The sequence below is a fragment of the Falco cherrug genome, chromosome 4 (assembly GCF_023634085.1).
Source record: "Falco cherrug isolate bFalChe1 chromosome 4, bFalChe1.pri, whole genome shotgun sequence".
Taxonomy (NCBI): domain Eukaryota; kingdom Metazoa; phylum Chordata; class Aves; order Falconiformes; family Falconidae; genus Falco; species Falco cherrug.
Window position 1 is genome coordinate 44,234,501 of NC_073700.1, and position 27,896 is coordinate 44,262,396.

Consider the following 27,896-nt stretch of genomic DNA (forward strand, 5'->3'; position numbering starts at 1 on the left):
CCTGACCTTGCCATGCTGGGTCTGGCATGCCAGGAAGACTGTGCCAGTCCTGGGTGGTTCCATTCTGTGCAGTACCAGCCCCATGCCATGCTGCGCTGTGCCACGATGTACTGTGCTGTTCCAACCCTGTGCCATGCCATGCTGTGCCGTGCCATGATAAACTCTGCCATGCTGGGCTCTACCAAGCCAGGCAGACTGTGCCAGCCCCAGGCCATGCCATACCACGCTGGATCCTGCCATGCCAGAGTCTTCTGAGCCAAGCAGACCATGTCAACCCTATGCCATGCCATGTTGTGCCAGCCCCGTGCTGTGCCAGCCCCGTGCCATGCCATGCTGTGTTGTGCCATGCCAGTCCCGTGCTGTGCCTTGCCATCTGCATGCCATGCCAGGCCCCCATGCCGTGCCAGCCCATGCTGTGCCGTGCCATGATAGACTCTGCCATGCTGGGCTCTACCGAGCCAGGCAGACTGTGCCAGCCCCATGCCATGCCATGCTGGACCCTGCCGTGCTGAGCTCTTCAGAGCCAAGCAGACCGTGCTACCCATGGACTGTGCTGTGCCATGCTGTGCCAGCCCTGTGCTGTTCCATGCACTGTTGTGCCAGCCCCACGCCATGCTGTGCCGTGCCAGTCCTGTGTCGTGCCAGCCCCACGCCATGCTGTGCCGTGCCAGTCCCATACTGTGCCATACTGTGCCGTGCCAGCCCTATGCCGTGCCAGTCCCATGCTATGCTGTGCCAGACCTGTGCCGTTCCATTCCAGCCCAGTGCCGTGCCAGCCCCGTGCCGTGCCATACCGTGCCGTGCCAGCCGCGGGCTCGGTGCCGATGCGCGGCCGGTGACGCGGCAGGGCCGCTGGGCGGCGCACCGGGCGCACCGGGCGGCGGCGGCGGCGGGGCGGACCGGGCGCACCGGGCGGAGCGGGCGCAGCGGGAGGCGGCGGCGGGCGCGGCGGAATGGACGAGCCCAGCATCCTGCGGCGCCGGGGCCTCCAGGTGAGGAGCACCGGGGAGCGGGGGGGGCGGCTCCCGGGCACCGGGCACGGCGAGTGGGGCACCGGCGGTGGCTCGGAGCCCGGCGGGGGAGGGGGGAGCCGGGGAGAGCCCAGCCCCAGTGAGCCTGGGGTGCTCTGGGTGCGGGTCTGTGAGGGGTGGGTGCTCTAAGTGAGAGATGGGTGCTCTGGGGACATGTGAGGGGGTGCCGCGTGTGCAAGAGGTGGGTGCTGCGGGTGAGAGGTGGGTGCTCTGGGTGTGTGCAAGAAGTGGGCGCTGTGAGTGGGCGGTGGGTGCTCTGGGGGGGTGTGTGCAAGAGGTGGGTACTGCAGATGAGAGGTGGGTGCTGCAGGTGAGGGGTGGGTGCTGCCCGTGCGAGAGATGGGGGCTATGTGTGGGCAGCGTGGGATGGTCAGGACAGGAGCCGGGCACCCAGCTCCGGGAGCAGGGCAGGGTATGAGCCCCAGCCATGCTGCGACGTGCTGGGGGGCCACCCGCCTGTGTGGGTGCTGGGTGCTCTCATGAGAATGTCGTGGTCTCTCCAGCCCAGCACACGATGCCGGCCATGCCAAACCTCTGTGCCAGCATTGATTTGCCCCTCCAAACAGCCGCCCCCTCCATCACCCTGTGTTCCTGCTCCTGGCAGGCCAAGGGGTATCCATCCTCCCTGCCCACCCTGCACCCACTTCCCACAGGAACACCGACACCCACTGCCATGTGTGGAGGGGTGACAACCACAGCCCGCCCTGGCTCACAGAGATGAGTGCTGAGCCTGATTTTTCCGGGTGACTTCATGTCTCCCTCCGTCCCCATCCGCAGCGGGGAGCTGCAGTAACCGGGGCGCCCAGCCTGAGCTGTCGGGGCGGTTGGAGGATGGCACAGTGCTGCCTTCATCCGAGCTGGCAGCTCCGCAGGGCAGCCACATTCCGCCGCACGCTCAGCCCGGGAAAGGGCCCTGCATGTGAGCTGCCTCCCCACGGATGCAGACGGACAGAGCCACGGCCTCGGGCTTCAGGGCTCTTGGTTGCGGGCATTGCTCCTGGTGGTCCCAGGGGAGGGCAGGGGTCCTGGCTGTGTGCCTGCATCCCCATGGCAGGAGGGGTGGGAAGGGGCTTCCACCAGTGAGCTAATCCCAAAGCGCTGAGCAGCAATGCCATCCCTGATGCCGTCCCCACAGGGATCAGCTGATGGTTAATCCTGGCTCCCACCAGGACCTGCTGGTAGGAGACGCAGGGTGCTGGGTGGGTGCATCAGGCACCCTGTGGGTGCTGGCCCTGTGGCACTGCCCCACATGGGTCCCCAGAGCCCTCGAGGGATGCTCTGGCTGTCCCCAGGGATGGCAGCATGGCAGCCCCCAGCAGCAATGGGTGTTGGTGCCACAGGACCTCTCTGTGCCCTTGCACCCATGGGTGGGGAGACTGTGCCATGGGGCAGGGGTGACATGGGGACAAGAGTGTCTGTTCTCTGTCCCATCTGCACATGGCTGGGCAGTAAAACCCTCATGAACTGCCTCTTCCTCTGCTCTGGGGATGGCGGCCGGTGGCACAGCCCCAGGTGTGAGTGGGGACCTAGGCTGGGTGATGGGCAGGGCTGAGTGAGGGTGCTGGGGGGCTCCTGCTTTACACAGGGACCGTGCACCCCCTTCCTCAACCCAGGCCTGGGGTCACCCAGTGCTGTTGGGTGCACTGGGACACCCACATCCACCCCGAGTACCCACCCCCAGCACCCATGCCACGCCGGGGGCAGACACAAACCCGTGGGCCCTGGGGATGCCGAGTCCCTGTGCGCCCAGGCATGATGTCACCTGTTGCCACGGTGATGATGCTGCATCACTGCGTTGCAGCGTGCCCCAACCCCGGGATTTCCACAGGGGCTGCGTGGTGTGGGCAGCAGGACAGGGCGAGGTTACCCCAGGAGATGTGGGGTGCATGGGTGCTGCTGCGTGCCCTGAGATGGGTGGCAGCAGCCCCTGCCCGTCGGGAGCTCCCTGCCCAGGTCAGGAATGTGTGTAAGCTCCTTAGGGGTACGGAGCCGGTGGGTACCAGTGGTGGGTGCAGGATCAGAGCGATGATGGTGCATTAGCCAGCACATGCCCCCGCCACGTATGCCAGCATCCTGTGGTGTGCCACGGTTCATGCCATGCCCCTCGCAGTGTGCCAGTGGGATCTGTGCCACTCTTTGTGGCATGCCCGGTGGCACATGGGTGGGTGCTGAGTCTACGCCGGAGCTGGCCGGTACCCACCGCGCCAAGAGGATGGCGTGGGCTGAGGTACCTGCCTGCAGAGCTGCCCTTTGCCCTGTTGCATCACCTGCAAGCAAACAGCTCTTGCAAGAAATATTCCCAATGGCTGGAAAAATAGTGTGGGGGCTGCCAGCGGCTCCCCACACCTGGGATCAGGGAGACAGGGCACAGCCACCACCCCAGGGCCATGCTCCAGCCAGGTGGCTGGGTGCTGCTCCCGCTCCACCACCCTCCTGCCCTCGCTCTCGGGTCCGGCCACGGGGCCACCAGCCCTGGGGACTTCGTTCGCTGACCCTGGGCGGGTGGTTTGTAGAGCTGGGGGACCCTGGGCACGGTGAGTGCGGACCGATCCTGCGGTGTCAGGGGCCAGCTGCAGGCAGTGGGGGTACTGTTTGGTGCATGGCTGTGGGCTGGCAGGAGGTGGGGTCCCACGCATGGGGACCCCCTGATGGCTGGGGCCACTCTCTGACCCTGCTTCTCACTTTTCTTGTTGCAGAAGGAGCTGAGCCTGCCGCGCCGAGGAAGAGCGTAAGTCCCCGTGTGGGGCCACCCATGGCGTGGGGTGGGGTGTCACCAGGAGGGATGTGCTCAGGGATGTGGCACCGGCACCACGGGGGGGCAGCAGGGACAGGTGGCAGATGGCGCTGGGGCTTGGCATCACTCTGTTCTCTGACACTGGAGGGACCTGATTGTACATGTGCTGGGGTGTGCTGGGGTGTACTGGGGTGTGCTGTGCTCTGCTGCAGGTGTATTGGGGTGTGCTGGGGTGTGTTGGGGTGTTCTAAGTGGTATTGGGGTGTACTGGGAGGGCACTGGAAGGTGGGGCTATGTTGAGGCTGTACTGGGGCTGTGTTTGGGATGCACTGGGGGGGCACTGGGGCCATCGTGTTCAGGATGCACTGGAATAGCACTGGGGCTGTACTGGAGCTGTGCTGGAGCTGTGCTGGGGCTGTGGTGTCTGGGCACCAGCAGTGCCCCAGCACATCCTGGGAACCGCACGGATCGGGGCTGCCTCTGGGTCGGGTGCACCGGCGGCCCGGGGGCTGCGATGCCGAGCCGTGCCGAGCCAAGCAGTGCTCAGCCGTGCCGTGCCGCAGGGGCGGGCCCGGGCCCGTGGGCCGAGCAGGGGGAGCCCCGGCGGGGCCGCCGTTGCCGCCCGCCCGCAGGAGCCGCCCAGCGCGGGGGGAGCCGGGGCGGCGGCGGCGCGGGGAGCGGGAGCGGAGCGGGAGCGGAGCGGGGCGGCGGCGGGATGAAGTCGCGGCGGGACAGGCTGAAGATCCCCTCGCTGACCTTGGAGTGAGTCGGAACTGGGGCGGGCCGCGCCGGTACCAGCCCCAGGGGCGGGCTGCGGGGCCCCGGGGCAGCCTCGTCCCGGATCATCCCTGTTCCGGAGCATCCCTGTCCTGGTCCATCCCCATCCCGGAGCATCCCCGTCCTGGAGTATCCCCAGCCCTTCCTCCTGCATCCCCAGCCCCGGGACTCTCCCGGTGACACCCACCCCTCCGCCACCTCCGGCAGCACCAGACCACCCAATGTCTTCCCCGCCACAGCCTTAGACCCCCCAGTGCCCCCTCTGTCCCCTGTGCTCCACTCCAGCCCTGCCCCACTGCCCTCTCCCCCTGCCCTGCCTGGCCCCCGAGCCCTGATCCCCTGGCTCCAGCCCTTGCCCCCTCTGCCCTTGGTCCCTGGCCCCCTCCGCCCCCCCCCCCCCCAGCTCTTCTGGGGAGCTGTGCCACCGGGGCACCCACCGGCAGCCACTGACACCGTGCCGGCCCGTCTTGCCTTGCAGCTTGTCTCCGAGCAGCCAGAGCCCGACGCTGCTGAGCCCCTGCAGCCCCTGCAGCCCCTTACTAACCCTGCACCCCTGGAGGTAAGACTCCCCCCGCAGACCCTCCCCGGGCATCACAGCTGCCAGCTCTGGGGAAGGCAGGAAGGAGAGGTGGAGATGGGGACAGCAAGGTGGGTCCCCCCCCCAGGCATGCTCTGGAGGGCCCCAAAAGCAACACTGTCTTCTGCCAGGGCATGTGGGACAACAGGGCTGGGGTCTGTCCCCAGCCCCACACATCCCAAAAGTGACCTGGCTGTGCCAGTGGGCTCTGTCTCTGCCACCGTCTGGTGCATTTTGGGAACCCTCTACAGGGATGCTGTCACAGTAGCTCAAGCTCAGGCTCCAAGCATCCTTGTTTTGAGGGAGGATTGTCTTGGAATCAGACCAGGGCAGGGCACCGTGATGGGAGTGGGGTGAGAGTGGGGATGGTGCCTTCATCCCAGCTGGGAAACCTCCCTATCCACCTTTGCTGCTCCACCGAGGGGGAAGGGGAGTGGGGAACTGCTCTAGGGGATGGGTGCCCCCCACTCAAAGCCCAAGCCCCTTGCGGTGCCCTGCTGGGTGCTGCTGTCGCAGAAGACATGTGGCCAGACCTCGTGGCAGGTGTTGGCTGCGCTTTGCCCTGGGGACAAGGTGCAGCGGGTGTGCTGGCACCCAGCAGTCACACCCCGGCCCTGCGCCCCATGGCATCTGAGGGACAGAGCTATGGCCTGCCTAGCACCCATGGGTGACGCTGGATGCCTCCATCCATCTGCTGGGGAGAGCAGCTGGCACCAGGCAAGAGGGAACCGTCTGGGAGCTCTGCTGCTGCTCAGCAACAGGCAGAGCCATTTGTTGCGGGCAGGCAGGAGCCAGGCTGCTGCCTGTGCTCTGCCTGCACACCAGAGTCCCTGCCTGCCGCGCGCCTGTCGCTAGTCCCGGATGGCCACCCCTTGCCCACAATGGCTGTGGCATGTGAAAAAACAAGCGTGGCCACGCAGTTGCTCAGCTGAGGTGTCAGGAAGAGCATTTTGGGGGATGCTCGTGGTGGGGATGACATGGGAACAAGGACAGGGATGAGGACAGGTAGTCTGGCAGCACCCATGGGTGCCTCCACGGCTGCCGGGCAGGAGTCGAGGAGAAGCGTGGTGCTGCTGGGGTTGGTGCTGCCCTTTTGCCGTGCTGGGACCCTGCCTAACCCCACCAGCATCGGGACTTGTGGCCGTGGCACTGGCTGGTGGCCACCTGGTGGGCATGGCGATGCCATCCCACTGGGCTTGGGAAGCTCCAGCAGCCCTGGTGTGCTGCCGCACAGGGTTTTGTCACTGGCACTAAGGAGGATGGATGTCACTGGGTCTCTGCTTGGGATCTCCCTGATTAAACGGGAAAGCTGGCATGGGAGGGAGGTGGCAGGGTGCTGCCGGGGCGCTGCTGGGTGGGCGCCCTCCGAGCGTGGCATGCCATGGGCGGCAGGGTGCTGCTATGGGGGACTGCTCCCCGCAAGGGAGCCCCAGGCCTTGGGGCCACTCCCACTGACTTGCGGGGGAGGGATTTGTGCCCCACAAATGCATGTGGCAGATGCTACATCTCCATGGCAACCCTGACCCCATTTTGGGGTGCTGCCCCATCTCTACGGCAACCCTGAGCCCCTTTTGGGGTGCTTCCCTCTCTCTATAGTAACCCTGACTGTATTTTGGGGTGCTGCCCCCTCTCTATATCCTGACCATATTCTGGGGTGCTGCCCCATCTCTGTGGCAACCCTGAGCCCCTTTTGGGCTGCTGCCTGTCTCTGTGTTAACCCTCAGCCCCGGTTTTGGGGTGCTGCCCTCTGCCTCTGCCAGCCCCAACCCCCCTTTAGGGCGCGGCCCCGTCCCTACGATAACCTCGACCTCATCTCAGGGCGCTGCCCCCTCTCTGTGGGCACCCCCCTATTGATCCCCCCTCGCCTTTTGGGGGTGCTACCCCCCCCCCGTCTCCATGGAAAACCCGAGCCCGTTTCGGGGCGCTGCCCGTCTCCATGGCAACGCCGGCGCCGCCGGGCGGGAAGGGGCGGGAGGCGGCGGCGGGAGCCCGGCCCGGCCCCGCTCCCGGCCCCCGGCCCCGGCCCCGGCCCCGCTCGCCTCCTTCCGCCGTGCCGGTGGCTGCGGCCGGGCCCCGGCGGGGCCGAGCCGCCGCGATGTCGGACCCGAGCTGCTGGGGAGCCGCCCCGCCCGGTTACCGGGGCCAGCGGGCCGCCGGCGCCCTGCTCCAGCGCTCCAAGAGGTACCGGCCGGCGGGGCGCTGCGCCGGGCCGGCGGCGGGGGGGGGGGCGCCATGCACCGGGGTGCGTGCTTTGGGTGGGGGCCACGCACCGGGGGCTGCACCGCGGTGCTTGGGCTGGGAGGGGTCTTTGCACCGGGGGGGCACCCTGGGGTGCTTGGGCTGGGAGGGGTCTTTGCACCGGGGGGGCACCCTGGGGTGCGTGGTTCGGGGGGGCTATGCGCCCGTGTGCATGGCTGGGCAGGGGAGGTTGCACCTGGGGGGCACCCTGGGGTACTTGGGTTGGGGGGGTGTCTTTGCACCGGCGGGGCGCACTGGAGGGTGTGTGGGTTGGGGGGGCTGTGCGCTGGTGCGCATAGCTGGGGGGAAGTGGTGTGTGGGTTGGGGGGGCTGTGCACCAGTGTGCGTGGGGGGGGGGGAAGTTGCCCCCGGGCGACTCGAGTGCATGGGTCTGGGGGCACTGTGCACTGGTGTGCGTGGGTTGGGGGGGGGGGGGCTTTGCACCGGGGGAGTGCTTGGGTTAGGGTGGGAACATCATGCATGGAGGGTTGTGCACTGAAGTGCATGGTTTGGGGGTGTCTTTGCACTGGGGTGCACACCACGGTGCATGGGTTTGGGGGGGTCTGTGCACTGGGGGTTGCACAACGAGCTGTGTGGTTTTGGGGGGGGGGGGCTGTGCACCATAGGTACATCTTTTTGTGGGGTGCTGTGCACTGAGGGTGCATCCTCAGAGCTGGGGTTGCCAGAGGTGGGGCTGCATTGGTTGGGAGCCCACTGCCATGGGGGGTGCAGCTTTTAGGGTCCCGGAGCATTAGGGGATGCACGTTTTGGGGTGCTGTGTGCCATTCCTGGGAGTGTGTGTGGGTTGGGGCTCTTTGCAGCAGGGTGCATGTTGAGGGGGGGGGTGTCTTGCATGCACAAGAAGGGGGGAACACCCCTGTGAGCCCCTGCGCCAAGGTGGGCACCATGCTGATGGGACATGTCCCATGTGGTGCGTGTCCTGAGCCAGGGTGAAGGTCGCCAGGGGGCTTGGGGTGGGTGGGATGGGGCCAGTCCCTTGCAGCCAGCCATGGGCTGGGGGGCAAAGTGGGGAGGCAAAGGGCTCACACACTCTTCAGCAGCACGGCTGGGGCAGCGTGGGGATCTGCTGCGTAAATGGGGTGCTGGGTGGGCTACCCCAGGTCTCCAGCTGCAACGTCAGGCTTTACCCAGGCAGGTAGGTGGGACGTGTCCCTGAGGAGGGGGACAGGCAGCACTGGCAGCCCTGAGAGGGGTGTGCTGAGCACCTGCTGAGCCCCCCGGATGCGGGTGGCAGAGGCTGGCACATCCATCCAGCAGTTTTGGGGTGCCACAGCCAGCTGAGGCATAAACCCCTTCCATGACTTTATATAATAAAGGTGTTTAAGACAGTGCGGAGGCAGTGGGGAGATATTCCCATTGTGAATGTCTTTGAATATTCCTGTGGGCTGGTACAAAGCGACACACGGTTGCTTAGCAAACGAATCCATCCAGCACCGAGCCCATCCCGGGAAGGTGCCTGCTTCACCTGGTCTGCGGGAATTGCTCCTGCCGGCGCACGAGGACGGGCCCGGGGGACTTTTAATAAATAAGAGAAGGCGCTGGATGGGGTTTGCCAGCCTGGGGTGGCTGAGCCGGGGGAGCCCTGGGGGAGATGTGTAATTGGAAAGATGATCTAGGCAGTCATCTGTCTCCAGCTGAGCATGATGAGGCCATAATTCTCATGAAGGGCAGAGGATTTGCTCTTCTTTCATCAGTATTCCTAGAATCCACAGCGAGAAACAGTCTGGCCTATTTTGCAGTGGGCAGAAAGCATATGATGTTTTTTAGTGGGATTAAGAGGTTTGAGGAATCCTAATTTCCCGTGGCGGGAGGCTGAGATGGCCGGCGCAGGGCAGGAGGGCTGGTGGTTTGATGGCTGATGGGGCTTTTCTTCTCCGTGGATGCTGCCTGTGGCTGCCCACACCTTGCACACCGCAGAAAAACGTGCCGGCAGATGTGACAGGTACCATTTCCTACCCACTGATGGGAAACTGCAGCATGGGGACGTGCAGGGATGCATCCCATGGTGCGGGGCAGTTCTTTTAGGCTGGTTTCTTGTAGTGCAAAGAAATAAGTCTCTGTGCAGCTTGTTTCCCCACAATTCCCTGCAAGGATTTGGGATTTTGCTCTTGGGAGGTGCCCAGCACATTGCTTGGTGCTGGTTGCGGGGGGTGGTAAATAAGAGCATCCGCAGTGCCAGGCTTTCGGCTGGGGTGGGATGAGGGGCCAGAGCGGCTCCACAGAGCGATGCCGGGTGCCTGGTGGGGTTGAGAAGATGTGGTGGGGTTGTGTGTGGCCTGTGCCAGGCAGCATGTTGCATTTTACCATCCAGACTTCGGTCCCCAGCCTCCCCCATCCCAGCCTCCCCAACCTCCCCCATCCCAGCCTCCATCCCTGGAGGCAGCCAAGTTCAGTGCCATCACAAGCCATGGAGGAGAAATGTCATGGAGAAACTTGGGATGCAGCTGCTTGGTTTAGCAGGTTTCGATGTTAAACACAAACTTATCCCACTGGAAACTGATTGTTCCAGGATGTGGCTATCCATGGCACTTCCTCAAACCTCCAGGCGCCTCAGTACCCTGTGCCCATTTGGGGGATATGGAGGACAAATACCCACAGACATGGGAAGAAGGGAGCTGGGAGCACCACCTCAGGCTCTGAGTCACGCAGCCGGGAGCGGAGCCACTTGCTTGCCCTTTGAGCCTGCACCCGCTCCCTTACCAGCCTGACCCTGCCACCACAGCCACGCTGCTCCCACCACCCTGCACCCCCTTTGCCCCAAACCATTGGCTTTCCACATGGAGCACCGGGCTGACATCTGACGCGCAATGCCCTACTGTGCTGGGAAGTTTTAGGGGTCGGATTCTGTGGGAGAGGAGTGGGATGCTGCTATCCCTCTGTGAATTCACGTCCCAGTGATGGCCCTGTCTGTGGCTGGGAGGTTTAGTGTGACCCTCGGCATTGCACAGTGCTGACTCCCCACCCGGCGCTGCTTGTCCAGATCCTGGCGGAGCCGTTTGAAATGTCGGTGTTGTGCTGCCCAGCTGGATTCTGCCCTTCCCACAGCTCCAAGGAGGCAGCCTGCAGGAAGCTGCCGGATTTTGCTCTGTCTCCTGCCTGTGGACATCCTGGCCGTGCGGTGCAGAGGCTGGGTGCTGGTGGGTGGTGGGAGGTGCCGGTTCCTCCTCACAGGCAGCCTCGGGACGGGTGACACATTATTTTACTCCAGGCTTTGGGGTCACATCGGCTGTCACACACTTTCTGCATCCTTCGAAATAAGTGCTGGATGGCAATGGCAGCGCCAGGGCCGAGGCAGCCTCAGCGTGAGCCACACAAGAGATGCTGCCGGCAATTTAACACTCCATTTTTGATACCAAATGCTCAAATTAGGTGATGGAGGCAGAGAGGGCAGCAGCCCTAGCTCCTGCCTTCAGGGCTCAGCAGCTCATCTCTACCCTGAGGCTTGTTTCTAGCCTGAGGTTTCCATGCTGTGAAGGATGGGAACCAGCTGTAGATGATGCGTCAGGCGAAGGGGGGTTAAAGTGGTGCAAGATGGTTGCGGAGCTGGAGCCGAGGGTGGAGCGCACGGAAACAGGAAACGTCGGCCTCCCTCTGTGTCACCATTACTGGAACTTGCTTCATTAAAGGTTTGTTTTCACTTCCAAAACGAAACTGAGCAAGCACGAGCGAGCCCCTCGTCCCCTGGGATGTCCCCCCTGAGCCCCAGCCAGACACAGATGCACATGCACCCCGTTCCCCACGGCAGGACTGAACGGTGAAGCGATGCCAAACCTCTCTGCAGCCCTCCTGGTCAGCCAAGCCCTGCCTGTGCTGCCTCAGTGGCGGGTGGGTTTGTGTGCAGTGCCTCAGTTTCCCATCCGGCATGCAGAGCCGGCAGCAGCAAGAGGCTGTGGTTTGCTCTTGCTCCAGGCGTGGGTGCTGGGCTGAGTTTGCAGCTGTAGGCGCTGCAATTCGTGTTCAAGCCTGTGTTCAAGCCTGAAAAGCAAACGGAGGGGCCAGGCAGGGACAGGAAGGGGTGAGTGGCTGGGGGGGGGAGGTTTTTGCTTTCCCCCCACCCCCACCCCAGCATCGTGGCTCAGCTCCAGCGCTGAGCAGGAGGCTCCGAGACCTCCGAAGCCACTGCAGCTCTGGGTGAGCTCAGAGGGTGCATGTCCCAGGGGGGCACCCAGGGACCCCTCACCCTGGATACAGGGAGGGTGCAGCTGGCAGACGGGGGGGTTGGGGGGTTGGAAGCAGCCTCCCCGGTTGCCAGCTTGGTCAGGACCTTCAGTCTCTAGCAGAAGAGTTAGGGCTTCTGGTTTTAGGGTGGGAGCAGGAGAAGCCCCACAGTGGGGCAGATGCCAGGTGCTGGGGTGCTGGGCATTGTGTGTGGAGCCCTGACCACACATTGCCAGCATTGGCTGTGCATCAGTGCCATGGACATCCTTCTGGAGGAACGGAGTGTTGCAAAACACCATCCTCTTCACCCCAGATATGTATCTGCAGCTGGTTTCTGGTTTTGGGATCTGGGGAGAATCCCTTTGCGCTGGTGTATCTGATTTTGCGGGTGTATCTGGCCACTGCATGATGTGAAACCATGCCCTTTAATTAGTGGCATCCATGTGGGTTCCTGTTCCCAACTTGGCAGAGAAATTCAGCAACACTTTTGCAGATTTTGCAGCTGGGGAAGCACAGCTAGAGGAAGGGGAAGGTTGTTCTCACACTTGAACTTCTGCTCTGTGCTGTGGATAGCTGCAGTTTGCTCTTGGCGAGTGAAAGAGAACGTAAATGTGCCCGTTGTATTTCAAATGGGCTTGAAATGGGCTGCGTGCAGTGGGAGGGGGCTGCAGGTGAGCTTTTTGAGGCTGTGCAATGCTTGCAAGACAGCCTTGGTCTCAGGGTGTGGAGAAGGGCTGCAAGGAAAGGAGAAATGAAATTCCTGCAAGAAGGATTGAAATCTTGTGAGTTGGGAGGGTGGGAATGGAGACGGTGTTACAGAGACCTGGCAGCAGGGGATGTGGCCTTTTGGTTGTTTCAGAGGAGCTCTGCGGGATGCTGGGATGGGGTACTAGGGTGGGAGTTTTGGGGTGTTCAGGGTGTTGAGATGCCATTGCTATCAGTATGGCCTTGCTGCTGCTTTTCAGCCGGTGCCAGTGCATGTGGATTCCTCCTGCCGAACCAAGCTGCATCTCTGCTGGAGCATCACAAGTGCCCAGCAACACCGCAAAGTCTCAGGGGGTTGGGGACCAGCTGTCCTCTCTGCTGTGACATGGGAACCCCCACGCATAGGGAGGTTTATAGGGACTGGGGCGGGGGGGTATGTGTGTCACATTTTCTACGTGATGGAGCAGGTCTGGTTGCAGCCGCTTGGCATTTCCATCCCTTCCTCCTTTTACATCCCTTTTGCTATTCCTGCCCTTGGCCTGTTGCCCAAGGGGCTGCCTCCCTCTGCCCTCCCCAGCGAGCCAAAACCAGAAGTGGGACCTCAACGAGACAGTTCATCGTTAAAAATAACCCCGTCGGCCCGTCTCCGGCAGCACTGAACCAGGGACAGATCTTCCCTGTGGCCAGAGATCCATAATCGATGGGGTGAAAGCAGCCACGTCCCCTGGCACAGGGCATCACGTACAAGCGGACCTACATGCTCAGGCCCATCCAGCCCTGCCCGTCCTTTACTTCCCCAGATTAATTCCCTCTCTTTTTCTTCCCTAGCTGCCGAAGCAGCAATAGGAAGAGCTTAGTGGTGGGCACCCCCTCTCCGACCCTCTCGCGGCCACTCTCCCCACTCTCCGTGCCGACAGGTAAGGGATGTCCAAGGGGGTGGGTTGGGCATCTCCCAAAATTACCCAAATATTTTGGAGGGGTGGTGGGGAACCCTTCTGCTTCTGCAGAACCTTGTCAGCAGCAGTGGGCTGGCTTCCACCTGCGGGTGCCTTTTCCAGGAGGAAATAACTTGGGAAGTGATTTATCTTCTCTTCCCTCTGGAGCAGCTGCTTGTGGCACCCTGGGCATTGGTGACTTTTTCCCGCTTTCTCCCCACAGCCGGGAGCAGCCCCTTGGACAGCCCACGCAACTTCTCCGCCAGCACCTCCATCAACTTCCCCTTTGCTCGCAGGTGAGCTCCCAGCCCCCCTCCCAGACCATTAATATTCACTAATATAATTCACCAGCTGGGACAGTGCTGTTAATCTCAAGTTATTTGCTTTGATTTTTTTTTTTTTTTGGCTTTTTTTCTTCCTGGTGTTTGCTCTGCCGTGGCCGGTGCCTCCCACCACCCCAGCCATGCTCCTCGGACTGACAGGCGAGTACCAGGGCCGGGCTGGGGCTGCTTCGCATCAGCATCCCCCTCTGCATGCATGTCTGGGCAGGAAATTTTGCTCTGGGACTGGTCTCCCTGCAGCTCCGAGAGCAGAAATATCCTTGTTCCCATCACATCATCCCCAGCCACAAGCTCAGCCCCACTCTGAGCGCTCCCAGCGTTTGCTCAGCAGATGTCCTTGGACGGGTGCTTGGCCAGGTCCCCACGGAGGCAGACCTTGCTGTATCCTCTCCCCAGCCCATCTTGCTCCAAACCCAGATGCCAAAATCCTTTTTAACTAATTAATTAATGACACACATGGGGGCAGATGGCTGATTTTAACCCATTGATCATCACATGGAAAAAAGCTGGAGGCTTACAGATGATTTTCACACTTGAAAGCCAGACTGTGGGGCTAGGGGTTTGCGAGCCGGCTGGCAGCGAGGACAGGCGGTGGTGCCAGATCCAGCACCCTGCCAGCTCCTGCCGTCCTCGGCCCTGCCTGGGAAGCAGCGGTGGGAGGTGAAGGGCCTGTCTTGACCTGGAGGTTGCCCTGTCCATTAGAAACGTCTCCAAGAGGAAGCATTCGCCTACGTATGAGCACTTGCCTTCCTGTTTATAACCGGGCTCTGCTCTGTGGCGCCTGCTGTCTTGAGATGGGTCTTTAGGAATCCTCATTTATCAAAGAACAAAGTCCCAGAAAGCTGAATTTTGCTCTAATTAAAAATCAGCTTCTCCTGGGGTTTTCTTTCTTCCGTCTGAAACAGATTTGCTGCCTCAGCGAGCCCCAGTGCTGTCCCTTTGTGGGGACCCTGCTTGCTGTCACTGTCCCCAGGCATGCTGGGGTTGCAGAACAGTCCCCCTCACCTGTAAACCCCTCTTATTACACCCAACTTAAGTCCATTCCAAAAAGAGGTTTGTGGGCTTTATTATTCAAGTCAAACCTGTGTCCTTGTCCCCATCCTTATCACTCTGATGTTATTTATTTGCATTTAGATGTTGGGTTTTTTCCTGTCTCTGATCGGCATGTTTGCACTCGCAGGGCTGATGGCAGAAGGTGGTCACTGGCTTCGCTCCCCTCCTCTGGCTATGGGACCAACACCCCCAGCTCCACTGTCTCGGTAACGTTTGCTTTCTCATGGCAGCAGGCAAGAAGAACCCAAACTCCTTGATTTTGGTGACGTGTCCCCCAAGCCCTGTGGCATCAGTTCCTAGGCGGCCCCTCTGTTCCCGGAGGAGCTTCAGCTGTGTTGTGCTTTCCAAATGGCCTTTTAAGAAAGCCATAGAGCTCGGCTGACAGCTTACAGCATCCCTGGGCGTTGCAGCACCCATGCATATCACGGGTTGAGCATCCCGTGGATCAGGGAACGGCCAGGCTGCAGCTGCCTGGGATGCTGCAGGTGCAAGGGATGGGGCTTAGTGGAGTCAGATGGAGTAGGAGAGCACGAGGGTTTGGGATGGGAGCAGGCAGTGCAAACCACCTCAGGCTGGCCTTGCTGCCCATATTTCATGTTACCAAGTACAGAGCCTGCTGCCCGTCAGCATTTCCAGCCTCCTCAGAGACTCTGAGGAATATTTTCCTTGTGGGCTTGCTGGTTTCCACCCCGCTGCTGGGAAGCCTGGATCTGTCTCCTGATCCCCTGCATCTCTCTTTCTTTCCAGTCATCTTCATCCTCCCAGGAGCGCCTGCACCAGCTGCCGTACCAGCCCACCCCTGACGAGCTGCATTTCCTTTCTAAGCATTTCCGCAGTACGGAGAGTGTCACGGATGAGGAGGGGCGGCACTCGCCCTGCCTGCGCCCACGATCCCGGAGCCTCAGGTACGGCACCCACTGTGGGGAGCACCCATGGTGCTAGCGGGACGATGCACCGGCTGCTGGCGCATCCAGTGCATCCTCTGCCCTCTCATGAGTTGTTCCTGGGATGTCCTGCACCTGCTGAGCCCATCCTCAGGTGCTGACCCCTGTACGGATTTTCCCTTTGCAGGGGGGTGGAGGAGCTATGGCTTGAGGTTGTAGATGCCTCATCCCTGGAAATATTCAAGGTCAGGTTGGGCAGGGCTCTGAGCAACCCGATTAAGCTGAAGAGGTCCCTGATTACTGCAGGAGGGTTGGACTCGATGACCTATGAAGGTCCCTTCCAACCCAAACTGTGCCATGGGTCTTTGACTCTGTCATCCTAAGCTCTGTGATTTTGGGCATTAGGGTCTGGTCCTCAGCGTCTTCTCGACTGTTGGGATGTGGCATTGATCTCCTGGCAGCAGACCACACCTGAGAGTGAGGTTTCCTGGGGCTGAAGCTGGAGAAAGTGGGATTTGTTCCAAAATACTTGGTTTGCAGCTTCTTGCTCAATTGTCTCAAAGGTTTTGGTGGAGAGAAGGGGACCACCGAGCAGAAGCCCAAGCAGTGGCCGTCCTTGCAGGGCACGGCTGGGAGGCCACTGGCCTGACCTGCCATTAAAAGGTTAAAAATCCCATTTCTGGGCTTGGGTCAAGGAACATCCCCCACCTGTGTTTGCTGGGGATGAGTATCAGCCTGGCCTTTGACTCTGCAAAAAGCAAGGAGCACAGGTGGATGGGCTTTTGTGGGCTGGAGAGAGGAGAATTTGGAGAGAGCATCCTGCCAGTGGCTGTGGCACTGTGCGAACTGACCCCATGGACCTGCCAAGCTCCACGTTGCTGCTCCAAGACCGTGTCCTGCACAAGGTGCTGGTCATGTTTCCACTTGTCCAGCACCAGAAGCTTGTGCTTTTCACAGGGGATGTTTCAGTTAAATCCTCTTTTCCCTCTGAATAAACTCCCAACCTTCTTTATACCAGAGGCAGAGCCCTAGCCCTGCATGTTGCTGAAACTTCATTAAAATCAGATTAATTGTCTGACAGGGTTTTGTAGGTGGTGTTCACCAAAGAGATGTCAGCTCTGTGGTCAGCATGGCATGGCAAAGGCTGGGCTAGGGCTGGCAGCAAGTGGCTTGGGTCTGGTTTTAATCACCACATTTATTATATAGTGGTTAATGAGCTGTTGGCTGCTCCTGCGACTTGCTTCATATAATGGGATCACCAGGCAGGGGCCTGAGAGGGGCGATGCTGGACGAGGACAAGAGAGAAGCCTGGATTGATGAAACTCCCTGCATCCGCCGTGGGGTTTAGTTGGGGTGTTTGTGGGTTTTTTTTGGCTGGTGAGCTGCAACGATGGCAAGAAATGGTTGGATCCAGAGGAAGGAAATTATGAGCTTGCCCTTTGAAGCCAAGTGGCTGGTGTGCCAGCCCCTCTCAGCTCTGGATTTTTGTGGGGTTGAGTTTGGAGACCTGGGTTTACGGGAGGTTAACCTTCCCTGGACAAGGTATTAGGGACCTCCAGATCCATGCACAGTGGGAGGGATGCTGCTGGAAGTGCTGGCCCAAGGCTGATGGCTGTGCTTGGTTGAGCTTTAACCGCTTGGGATTGGGAGTTAGGAGGAGGGAACAAATTGTTCTCCAGGGGTATTTGCTATCTGCATAGATGTAGATGAGTTGGACCTCCTAACGCAGCTGGTTTCCTCCCTCCGCAGCCCTGGACGGACGAGTGGAACGTTTGATAATGAGGTTGTGATGATGAACCATGTCTACAAGGAGAGGTTCCCCAAGGTAACTGCTGGGACTGGAGGGGGCGAGCGTGGTAGTTCCTCCATGGCGTCCTGACAGCATCTTCTCCAGAACAACCTCTTCTCCATGCTGGATTATAGAATGCATGGGTAGATACCAGGGGGTGTTGAGGATGCTGTAGACATGGTAATGGACTGGGGAGGCAGGGACCTGTGGGTCTGCCTCATCACACATGCAGGCAGAGGTCTCTGGAGACTTTGGTGGAGCTTTTCCAGTCTACCGGAAGCTATGTCCCAGGTGGGGCCATGACGTACACGTAGATGTTGGAGCTGCAGGAGGTGGTAGCATGAGATCCTGGCTGGCCAAACCCAACGCATGGCATGGGGATGCATGTTCCTGGGCATCACCATCCATTCTGCCTTGCAGGCCACGGCCCAAATGGAAGAGCGTCTGCAGGACACCATCACAAACTTCTCTCCGAGCAGCACTCTGCCACTGGCAGATGGGGTGCTGGGCTTCATCCACCACCAAATCATTGAGTTGGCCCGCGACTGCCTGGCCAAATCCCAGGGAGCTCTCATCACCTCCCGCTACTTCATGGAGCTGCAGGAGAAACTGGAAAAGATGCTCCGAGATGTGAGTACGGGGCAGTTCCCTGCCCAGTGCCATCTCCTGAGGCCACCAATAGATGCCTGGCTTCTGTCTCCTCTCCGGTAGGCTCAGGAGCGTTCAGAGAGTGAGGAAGTGAAGTTCATCGACCAGCTGGTGAGGAAGCTGCTGATCATCATCTCCCGTCCGGCTCGCCTTCTGGAGTGCCTGGTAAGGCATTGGCAGCTCTTGATGGGTCTTGTCTTTCAGGGCCCATGCCCACAGTCCTCTCTGGCTGGCCACAGACCATGAAAGTCAAGGCATCTTCTCACCACCTTGCCTGGTCTCCTGTGGGAGCTGCTGCTCCTCGCTATCCTGGCCACGCTGTAGCAAGGAGCTAAGACCATTCCTAGCACTGAAGCCTTTTCTCAGAGAGGAGAAGCTGGGCTTTCCTAGCAGAGTAGGGAGATGTGAAACTCTTGGCCAGGTTTCTCCCCCATTTTCAGGGTGGTTTTAGCTGTTGCACTGAATTTATAAAGCACTCGCCTTTGTGCTGTGGTTCCTGCAGCTGGAAGAGGGGTGGTGGTGAAGTGTGCTGCTGGTGTGCTCTCCTTGGTTTCCCCTCCAAGGCCAGCTCATGGTGCTACTTTTTTCCCCCATCAACTCTTTACAGGGGGAACGATGCTAGAAACAGGAGCAGAGTGTTTGACTTTCTCCTGGAAGCATCCAGAGCCCGTCCCGATTACAGGTGTCACCTGCAAGGCTTAGAGGAAAAGTTTAACCCTGCAAAGTCTCACTTCTCAACTTGTGCTTGGTTTTTCCCATCCAGGAATTTGACCCAGAGGAATTTTACCATCTCCTGGAAGCTGCAGAGGGACATGCCAAAGTTGGCCAGGGAATTAAAACCGATATTCCCCGATACATCATCAGCCAACTGGGGCTTGTCAAGGACCCACTGGAGGGTAGGGGAGCATTTGGGGTGGTGGCCCTGAGGTCTGCAGCAGGATGCAGACTCCCAGTTTGGCCACTGGCAAGTGGGAACGAGCACTGGGAGGTGGCTGGGGGACCAGTAGGGCTGAGCTGGTGTCATGAGGAAGGTCACAGCAGGACCAGGAAGGTGTCCAAGTCTCCAGGCCTGTCCCACATCCTCCGTTATTGCTCCCGACACATTCGGCAAAGCAGATTAAGCTCAAGAACGCTTAATCCATAGGAAGCCGTGGCCTGGGGGTGGGGTGGGGAACTGTAATCCCCAAAGAACACAGGAATGACTATGGAAAAAAGAATTATGTAAGTGTTTAAACTCGTTCTGAACCTCTTAACGTCATGACCTGAATTTCTCCATACGATAGCTCGAGCAAAGTGTGTGGCTAAATCCCTGTGGGATCTGCAAGTCTGGAAGCACAGTGGTTGGTGGGGAGTTCTTTTGGTGGGGGTTGAGCATGAGGAAGGTGAAAACCATCCTTGTTTTCTGCAGAAATGGTCCAGCTGGATCACTTCGACAGCGGGAACACCATCACACCAGAGAATGATGATGCCAGTGAGGTGAGCACCATCGCACCTGCATGATCCGGCTGCTGCCTCCAGCTTCATCCTGCCTCACCCCACACCAAGCTCCTCTGCTGTCTCAGGCTGGGAGACATTAATCTGGGTTGTCCCCAAGGGCGACTGCTGTGTTCAGGTGTAATATCTCACAGCCTCTCATCTGGCTGCTTGAGTGGACACAGCTCAGAGTGGGCTCTTGATCTGCAGAGCATCTTGGTCTTCTGGTTTGGAGTTTGTGGCTGAGGGAGGGTTGGCTTCTGCCAGCAAGGAGCACTTGGAGGTGATATGTGATGATGCTTGGTGCGTTTGTGCCTGCACTCAGAGCACTGGCATGCCGGGAAACATTAAAAACCTTCTGTGACTTCTTCAGAGCCAGCCTTCAGCCACCATTCCTCGGAGGAAGCCCTGTGAGGGGGACTTTGAGACCATCAAGCTAATCAGTAACGGGGCTTATGGGTGAGTTGGGAAGTTCCTGGCCCTTGTCTCCACCTGTAAACACCTCCAAAGTCCTCCCTGCCCGAGCCCCACATTGCTGGTGGCTGGAGGACGTGTTCTGAGGTCCAGCTGTCTGGCTGTCTCCTAGGGCCGTGTACCTGGTGAGGCACAGGGAGACACGGCAGCGCTTCGCCTTGAAGAAAATCAACAAGCAGAACCTCATCCTGAGGAACCAGATCCAGCAGGTGTTTGTGGAGAGGGACATCCTCACCTTTGCGGAGAACCCCTTTGTGGTCAGCATGTTCTGCTCCTTCGAGACGAAGCGACATCTCTGCATGGTGATGGAGTATGTGGAAGGTGAGGATGGGATTCAGGGCTGGATGGTGCAGCGAGGAGGGGAGGATGTCAGTGTGACCACTGGGAACACCACCTGGACATCTACCCTGCTTTGCTCCAGGGAGCACAGGGAAGCATGAGGAGATGCTTTTGTGATGCTGAGTCTCACCTTGATGAAGGTGGTGGCTATACTCACTAGGAGAGCGTTTGTGCCCCATGCTGGGGCATCAACACTGCTCCAAGGAGGGATGGGAGTGTCTGGTTGGGAGCCTGCTTGGCAGGAGAGGCAGCATAGCCCTGCCCACGGACCTCCTTGAGCCCCTCATGCTCAGGACCCATGTCCCCACAGGGGGGGATTGTGCCACATTACTGAAGAACATGGGCCCTCTGCCTGTCGACATGGCGAAGATGTACTTTGCCGAGACCGTTCTTGCGCTGGAGTATCTCCACAACTATGGCATCGTCCACCGGGACCTCAAACCTGACAAGTGAGGATGTGGGTCAGGTCTGAGCAAGGATGGGGCTCGGTTTGGATGGGGAAGGGAAGGGACTGATCCAAGCAAGAGGGTAAGGCAGAATGAGGTCATGGGTTTTGGTGCCCAAAGACCTGGCTCTGTGCCATTGCACCAAGACTAGAGGTCCTGGGGTCTGGCTGGTCCTGCTCAGGTCTCCCCAGAAGCAAACGGCATCGTTGTGGGCCACCTATCTTCTCTTGCAGTTTGCTTATCACCTCCATGGGCCACATAAAGCTGACAGACTTCGGTCTGTCAAAGATCGGCTTGATGAACATGACCACCAACCTCTATGAAGGGCATATGGAGAAGGACACTCGGGAGTTCATGGACAAGCAGGTACAAGGTCCTGCCCCGCCTGGTGGATCTGCCATCCCTGGACACCAGGATAGCCTCGGGACTTGTTGCAAAGTTCATTGCAGAGGTGTCAGCCACTTCTTCCCACGTAGGTGTGTGGCACTCCGGAGTACATCGCCCCAGAAGTCATTCTCATACAGGGCTATGGGAAGCCTGTTGACTGGTGGGCCATGGGCATCATCCTCTACGAGTTCCTGGTGGGCTGCGTCCCCTTCTTTGGAGACACCCCCGAGGAGCTCTTTGGGCAGGTCATCAGTGGTGAGTGTCGCTGGCAACTTTGCTTGATTCACTTGTCCTTAGTACGTGGAGAGCTGTGTTCCTTCATCTCATGCTCAGTTGAACAGCGAGGAGGCTCCTCGAGCTTTGATTTCCCAGTTTGGGAGGATGCTTTCATCTGCTGCACTCCTGGGGAACCTTCCTCTTGCCCAGAAGTGACTTCTCCTGCGACCTCGTGTCATCGCAGCCCCCATCATGTCCAAACTCTTCCAGCCACTCCAAACTCTTTTTCCTTTTCCCTTGCAGATGAAATTATGTGGCCGGAAGGGGACGAGGCTCTGCCCATGGATGCCCAGGATCTGATCATGCGGTTGCTGAGACAGTGTCCCCTCGAGCGCTTGGGCACTGGTACGTACAGCAGCCCCCACACAGCACTTGGGGGGGGTGACCAAGCACCCCAAATCAGATCAAGCTTGTGTGGTGCTGAAACCAAAGCATGTCCTGCCGCACTGAGGATGCTCGGAGGAGGTCCCCTGCTCAGGGTTCACCCCAGGAAAGCTGCACAGGGCTCCGGTCCATCCTGGTTTAAGCTGTTTGGTCTGCGTGGAGGAGAGACTGTGCTGTTTGGGATGGGAGCAGGAGCATCCTGGAACCTGCCCCATCCTCTGATGTGGGTTTCTCTACCTGGCAGGGGGGGCACACGAGGTGAAGCACCATTCCTTCTTCCTTCACCTGGACTGGAACGGGCTGCTGCGGCAGAAGGCCGAGTTCATCCCCCAGCTGGAGTCAGAGGATGACACCAGCTACTTTGACAGTGAGGCCAAATCCATCCCCTTTCCCCTGCTTTGCCAATCCGTTATCCCAGCTGCAGTTCAGATGCTCCTCTGGGAGATGAAAATCTCCTGGGTGAAGTTGGTCACTTTACAACCAAAGCCACAAAACAGATGCCATCCCGTTTCCAAACCATTCAGCCTTACCAAAAGCCACACTTTCTCACCCCAAAACTCCCCTGGGATTTGGGAGCAGGTTGTCAGCTGCAGGACAGCTCCCCACGGGTGCAGGTCCCCCCAGGACCACACGGGTGGGCAGGACACGGTGTGTTGTAGGCAGGGTGACAGCCCTGCCTGCTCTGGCTCTTGCTTCCAGCTCGCTCTGAGAGGTACCGCCACTTGGATTCGGAGGATGAAGAAACCAACGACGAGGAATCATCTGTGGAGATCGGACAGTTCTCCTCCTGCTCTCATCGCTTCAGCAAGGTGCTCCAATCCCTCCTCCAGCATCTGAAAGGAGAGGCTTTGGCACTGCGGCTGGCACAGTTGTGCCAAGTGTCAGTGTCTTGGCTGATGCTGGAGCATCTGGATTCCCGAATTTCTGCTCCTTGCTGACAGCTCATCTCCTCTTCAGGTGTACAGCAGCTCCGAATTCCTGGCAGCTAACTCCAACCTCAGCCTCTCATCCTCCGACCGCAGTCACAGTGAGGACAAGGAGGAGCGATGGGACAGGCACTCAGGAGATGAGGACAGGAGCCGGCTGGTGGGCACAGAGCCCCGGTGCGTGGTGAGGTGGGGGATGCGATGCTGATGTGGGCTTGTGCCGGCACTGAGGATTTGTGCCAGTGTGGAGGGTTTGTGTGGGCACCAAGGGTCTGTGCCACCATCGAGGGTTTGTGTGGACATTGAAGGTTTGTGTGGGCATCAAGGGTTTGTGTGGGCATCAAGGGTTTGTGTGGGCATCAAAGGTTTGTGTGGGCATTGAGGGTTTGTGGCAGCACCAAGGGTTTGTGCCACCATTGAGGGTTTGTGTGGGCATCAAGGGTTTGTGGCAGTGCTGAGAGGTTTTGTCGGCACCGAGGGTTTGTACCCTATTGAGGGTTTGTACCAGCATTGAGGGTTTGTGCCAACATCGAGGGTTTGTGCTGGCAGTGAGAGCATGTACCAGCATCAAGGTTTTTTGCCAGTACCAAGGGTTTTTAGAGGCATCAGTGGGATGTGTTCCGGGATGCTGCAGTGGCTTGATGCCATCCTCCTGGCCCATCTTTGATTATCCTGAGCTTTCCTGCTGTCCCGGCATAGGCTCCGCTCCTGGACATCCTGCAGCTCCACACCATACACCTCCTGGCACGAGCGAAGCCGCAGCCCCGCCGCGCTGCCCAGCACCTACAGCCTGGACACCATGCCCAAGTTTGCCTTCTCCTCAGAGGATGAAAGCCCTTGTGTGGTGTCTTCCAAGCCGGAGAGACCCAAATTTGTGCTGGGAGACCCTGACGCAGGGACCGGCAGTGTGGTGAAGCCGTTAGCATTATCTGGTGCGTAGGCTGCAGACACCAGTGCAGGATGCTCTGGGGCTGGCTCTGCCAGTGCAGGATGCTCTGAGGTCTGTATGGCATGAGGTGGCTTCTCCATGTCCCCAAACTTTCCCTCCTCCCCTCTGCACAGCCGATCTTGTCAGCCTGAACCGTATCCGCCTCCGGAGCAACAGCACCGGCACCAAAAACTCGACTCCCCGGGGTCTGGAGCCGGGCGGGAGCCATCGGCTGAGCGGCAGGAAGGACGTGCCGGACAGGCAGAGAGCCTCGCCTGGCAGCCGTGTCCCCAAATCTGCCTCCGTCTCAGCTCTGTCCCTCATCATCACATCAGGTCCGTGCACCGCACGGTTTATCCTGCCGGGTGGTGGTTGCCGCATGGTTTTCCCAGGCTGAGCTGGCTTCTCCCATTTGCAGATGACTTCAGCAGCAGCGCCCTGATGAGCCCCATCTCCCCCCACTCCCTCTCATCCAACCCCTCTTCCCGTGACTCCTCCCCGAGCCGAGATTCATCCCTCACCATCACCAGCCTGCGGCCCCCCATCATCATCCACAGCTCGGGCAAAAAGTACGGCTTCACCCTGCGAGCCATCCGCGTCTACATGGGGGACAGCGACGTCTATACTGTCCACCATATGGTCTGGGTACGTGGCCTGGGCTCCGCGTGGGGAGGCACCAGCAGTGCCAGACACTGTTTCCCGATGGGAAAACCCCGGGAGGAAACTGACATTTGCATCGGATTAAAATCTTGGTCTTTGGATTGCAGAGCGTGGAAGAGGGGAGCCCTGCGCAGGAAGCGGGGCTGAGAGCGGGTGATCTCATCACACATGTGAACGGCGAGTCAGTGCTGGGTTTGGTTCACCGGGATGTCGTGGAGCTGCTGCTGAAGGTGGGTGATGGGAGCTGCTCAGCTCGCCTGGAACCGCTGCGTCAATCCAGCAGCTCCCTGGCATCATGTCCACCAGCAGCTGAGGCAGGAGCCGGTTTGGATCCGGTGCTTGGATCCAGCACGCTGCAGTGATTTGTTTTCTGTCCCCCAGAGCGGAAATAAAGTGGCCCTGCGGACCACCGCGCTGGAGAACACCTCCATTAAAATCGGCCCCGCTCGGAAAAACAGCTCCAAGACGAGGATGGCACGGAGGAGTAAGAAGAGCAGGAAGAGGGATGGCCAGGACAGGTGAGTGGAACTGGAGTGGGATAAAATGGCATTTGTCCTGCTGTGTGCCACACCTGCAGGGATGCTCTGGCTCTGCCATACCAGCATGTCCAGCAGGGTCCAGTCCTGCCAGCCCTGGTTCGACAGACTTTGGGCCACCAGCTTCAAGGAGAAACCAAGGCTTTTCGCTTCCCCACCACTTTTGTGTGTCCCCCTCCCAGGAGGAAATCCCTTTTCAAGAAGATCTCCAAGCAGTCATCAGTCCTGCACACCAGCCGCAGCTTCTCCTCTGGTCTCCATCACTCACTGTCCTCCAGCGAGAGCCTTCCTGAGTCCCCCACGCACAGCCTGTCCCCGGGTCCTGCGACACCCTGCCGCAGCCCCGCGCCTGACCTGCCCCCAGGTACCGCAACCCGTGGCAAGGGGGGATATTTGCTCCTGGCAGGGTGGGGATGCCACGTGTCCTTCCATCCCTTGCGGTGACCTCTTTCTCTTTGTACGGCAGATGCTGTGTCCCCGCAGAGCACCTCTCCCGCCTCCAGTACCCCAACATCACCTGCTGGCCATGTGCGCCCCAGCTCCCTGCACGGGCTGGCACCCAAACTGGGTGGGCAACGCTACAAAGTGGGACGTCGCAAATCCACCAGCAGTATCCCCCCCTCACCCCTCGCCTGTACCCCTTCCTCTGCCCAGCGCCCACCTTCTCCCCAACGCTCCCCATCTCCGCTCCCCGGGTACCCCAAACCCCCCCATTCCTTCCAGGGCAAGACCCTGTCCCCCCCAACCATCGTCCGGCAGAGCTCACGACCCCGCAGCGCTGACTGCCCCCGCTCCCCCCTCCTCAAACGCGTCCAGTCGGCCGAGAAGATCGTCACCATCCTGGCGGAGAAGAAAAGCGGTGGCCGCAAGCTGGGGATGGAGATGCCTGCGGCAGATGGGGAGGCCACTGGGGAGGGCGAAGTGCCGCTATACCCCGGGGAGCATGGTTACCACCCTGCTGCCTCCCGCCTGGGGGAAAGGCACGACCGGGACCAGGAGGTGGTGGTCATGCGGCGCTTGAACCTCTCCGAGCGCCGGGACTCCTTCAAGAAGCAAGAAGCAGTTCAAGAAGTGAGTTTCGATGAGCCGGAGCCAGTGCCGGCAAGCGAAGATGGCAGCAAGAGCGAAGCCGGGCAGGGCACGGCTCTCCAGTGTGGTGGCGTGGGCAGCACAGAGCCAAAGCCCAAGCCCAGCCCCGTGCCGCAGATCGCGGTGCAGGGATCCGAGAGCGACGAGCAGGAGCCGGTGGTGGCCGAGTGGGAATGCCAGGGCTCCTACCCTGTCAGCAGCGCCGAGCAGCCGGCTGGCAGCACCCCTGCCCCACGGTGGGATGGATGCAAGCATCGGGACCGTGGCTCCCAGCAGCACTGGAACTGCGGGGAGGGAACAACTGGAGCAACTGGTCCTTGGCAGCTGCCACGGGTGCTGCCAGCATGGGGCCAGGAGCCGGGGGGTCCTCAGCTCTCTGTACCCCGCGGCAGCACATGGAGTGGGGCTGAGCACACCTGAGCCCCATGCCAGCATCTGGGGATAGTTCTGGCTCCCCACGGAATCCCACCTCCCTGAAAAACCCATTCCACGCGACATATCCATGAGAGACACGTCCCCGGAGCCATTTTGGATGTCGGCGCTGGCCGGGTTGGCTGCGCCCTGGCACTTCACCTCCCCCGAAGGCTTTTTGTACTCCCTGAAAGATGCTCATATTTTTATAGAGACGCAGGAGCTCTTCCGGCGGTGGCATTTCCCTGGCAGGGCCCCAGCCTCTGTGTATAGAAAGGACTTGATGCAAATATTCATTAATTAATTTATTACTTTTTATAAGCTAAATGGGCAGTGCAGGACTGTCGCAGGGTCCCACCTGGCCCCGGGGGGTCCCAGGCTTTTCCATGCATCTATCTCCCAGGCAGATGACACACTGTTTTCCAACCTTGCAAAGACCCACTTGTTTTTTTCCCCTCTTTTTAACTTCAGTTTTAGCTGGAAACACCCCAAATCTCCTAAGAAACCCCTGCTGGGGTGATAATTCTAATATTTTTTTAAAAAAAAGTTAAACCAAAAAGCCCAAACCTACAGCAACATCCCCCGAATGCTGGCGGTCCAAGCTGGGATGCATAGGGGTGATTTTATTTGCATATGAGTCATTTTATAAGCGTGCAGCAGATGTAAAGCTTTTAATATTTTTATTTGGAGCCTTTTGGAGCCACTTGGCTCCATCAGCCCTTCCAGGTGGGAAAAGCAGAGACCTCCCCATGGGGTCAGCAATGGATGCAAGTATTAACAGGATTTTTAGGGTCGGTTTTTGCTCTTTGCATTTCTCCTGGCACCACACCCTGTGGTGGTCGTTGGTCGGTGCAGACAGACATCCATAAAAAGCCAGTTTTTTGGTTGGTTTTTTTTTTTCAAAAAAAACCCCTGACTCAGCAAGCGCCTGTGCTGCTTCTCCATTTGTAATTTGGAAATTTCTCCCCCTCCTTTCCCCCCCTCGCTTTTTATCTAACAAACTACAGCTCGACCCAGCGTTTCCCCTTTATTTCTACTGTTTTCTATGATATAAATATTTCCATTTGATAATGCATGTACCGGCTTTTTCCCCCTGCTGCTCTTTCCCACCCTGGTGCATTGAGCACCGTGCCGGTGATGGGGGGACCGTCCCCGGTTTGCCGACCCCCCCTGCCATCGGGCATCATCGTGCCACCGCCACCGGGTGCGTTTCCTACCCCGAAGCAGCCGGCAGATTTTTTGGCTGCATGTTAGATGATGTTGTGCGTGTGCGGTTTGTGCCAGGCTCCGTATTTTGCTTCTCCCACCATGAAACCGGGGCCACTTAACCCCAAAAAATGAGCAGCTGGAGCTGCTCGACATTTCTTTTGCTTCTTCCTCCACCGTCTGTATTAAGGTCTTGGGAAGGTTCGGGGGGGACACCGGGCAACCCTTGACCACCAGCACAGTGGGAAGCGGGGCTCAGCCGTGCATTGGTGGTGCGAATATGGCGGGAAACGGGTTTTTTTAATGGAAAATGTCTTAAAAGCCAAGGGGACCATGTCTTCCTGCCCAGCGCCCAGCTCTGTTCTTACCTTTGGGAAGTTTTATGTTGCATTAAAATTGTTCCTTGCGATGAGCCACGGCATGGTGTCTGCAGCCGGGGGCGGGTGGGGGGATTTGGCGGTGCCGGCACT

General features: G+C 59.4%; 1 protein-coding gene across 8 annotated transcripts; it reads left to right on the forward strand.

Moving 5' to 3' along the window:
- Positions 1-718: 718 nt before the first annotated feature.
- MAST3 (microtubule associated serine/threonine kinase 3) lies at positions 719-27,838 on the forward strand. Of its 8 annotated transcripts, XM_055708626.1 has the most exons (30): positions 719-992; positions 3,728-3,759; positions 4,329-4,527; positions 5,021-5,101; positions 13,070-13,158; positions 13,400-13,472; positions 13,638-13,658; positions 14,698-14,776; positions 15,318-15,475; positions 17,204-17,279; positions 17,664-17,873; positions 17,955-18,056; positions 18,655-18,787; positions 19,300-19,367; positions 19,738-19,823; positions 19,951-20,159; positions 20,488-20,626; positions 20,857-20,989; positions 21,100-21,265; positions 21,530-21,631; positions 21,915-22,037; positions 22,370-22,479; positions 22,628-22,773; positions 23,296-23,528; positions 23,659-23,859; positions 23,943-24,169; positions 24,292-24,414; positions 24,566-24,702; positions 24,903-25,084; positions 25,187-27,838. In XM_055708626.1, the coding sequence occupies exons 3-30, from the start codon at positions 4,481-4,483 to the stop codon at positions 26,227-26,229; spliced, it is 4,497 nt and encodes a 1,498-aa protein (XP_055564601.1). In that variant the 5' UTR covers positions 719-992; positions 3,728-3,759; positions 4,329-4,480; the 3' UTR covers positions 26,230-27,838. The 8 variants fall into 8 exon arrangements, with proteins under 8 accessions (XP_055564601.1, XP_055564600.1, XP_055564602.1 ...); XM_055708625.1 differs by lacking the exon at positions 4,329-4,527; XM_055708621.1 differs by lacking the exons at positions 719-992; positions 4,329-4,527 and adding an exon at positions 1,348-2,984.
- Positions 27,839-27,896: the final 58 nt, after the last annotated feature.

Bases quoted from the DNA above. Each gene is read 5' to 3' on its own strand.
- MAST3 (XM_055708621.1), top strand. From the start codon at position 2,718: ATGCCACGCCGGGGGCAGACACAAACCCGTGGGCCCTGGGGATGCCGA. The intron at 13,659-14,697 runs GCGAGTACCAGG...TTGCACTCGCAG, and splicing joins CATGCTCCTCGGACTGACAG to GGCTGATGGCAGAAGGTGGT. The intron at 20,160-20,487 runs GTGAGGATGGGA...ATGTCCCCACAG, and splicing joins GGTGATGGAGTATGTGGAAG to GGGGGGATTGTGCCACATTA.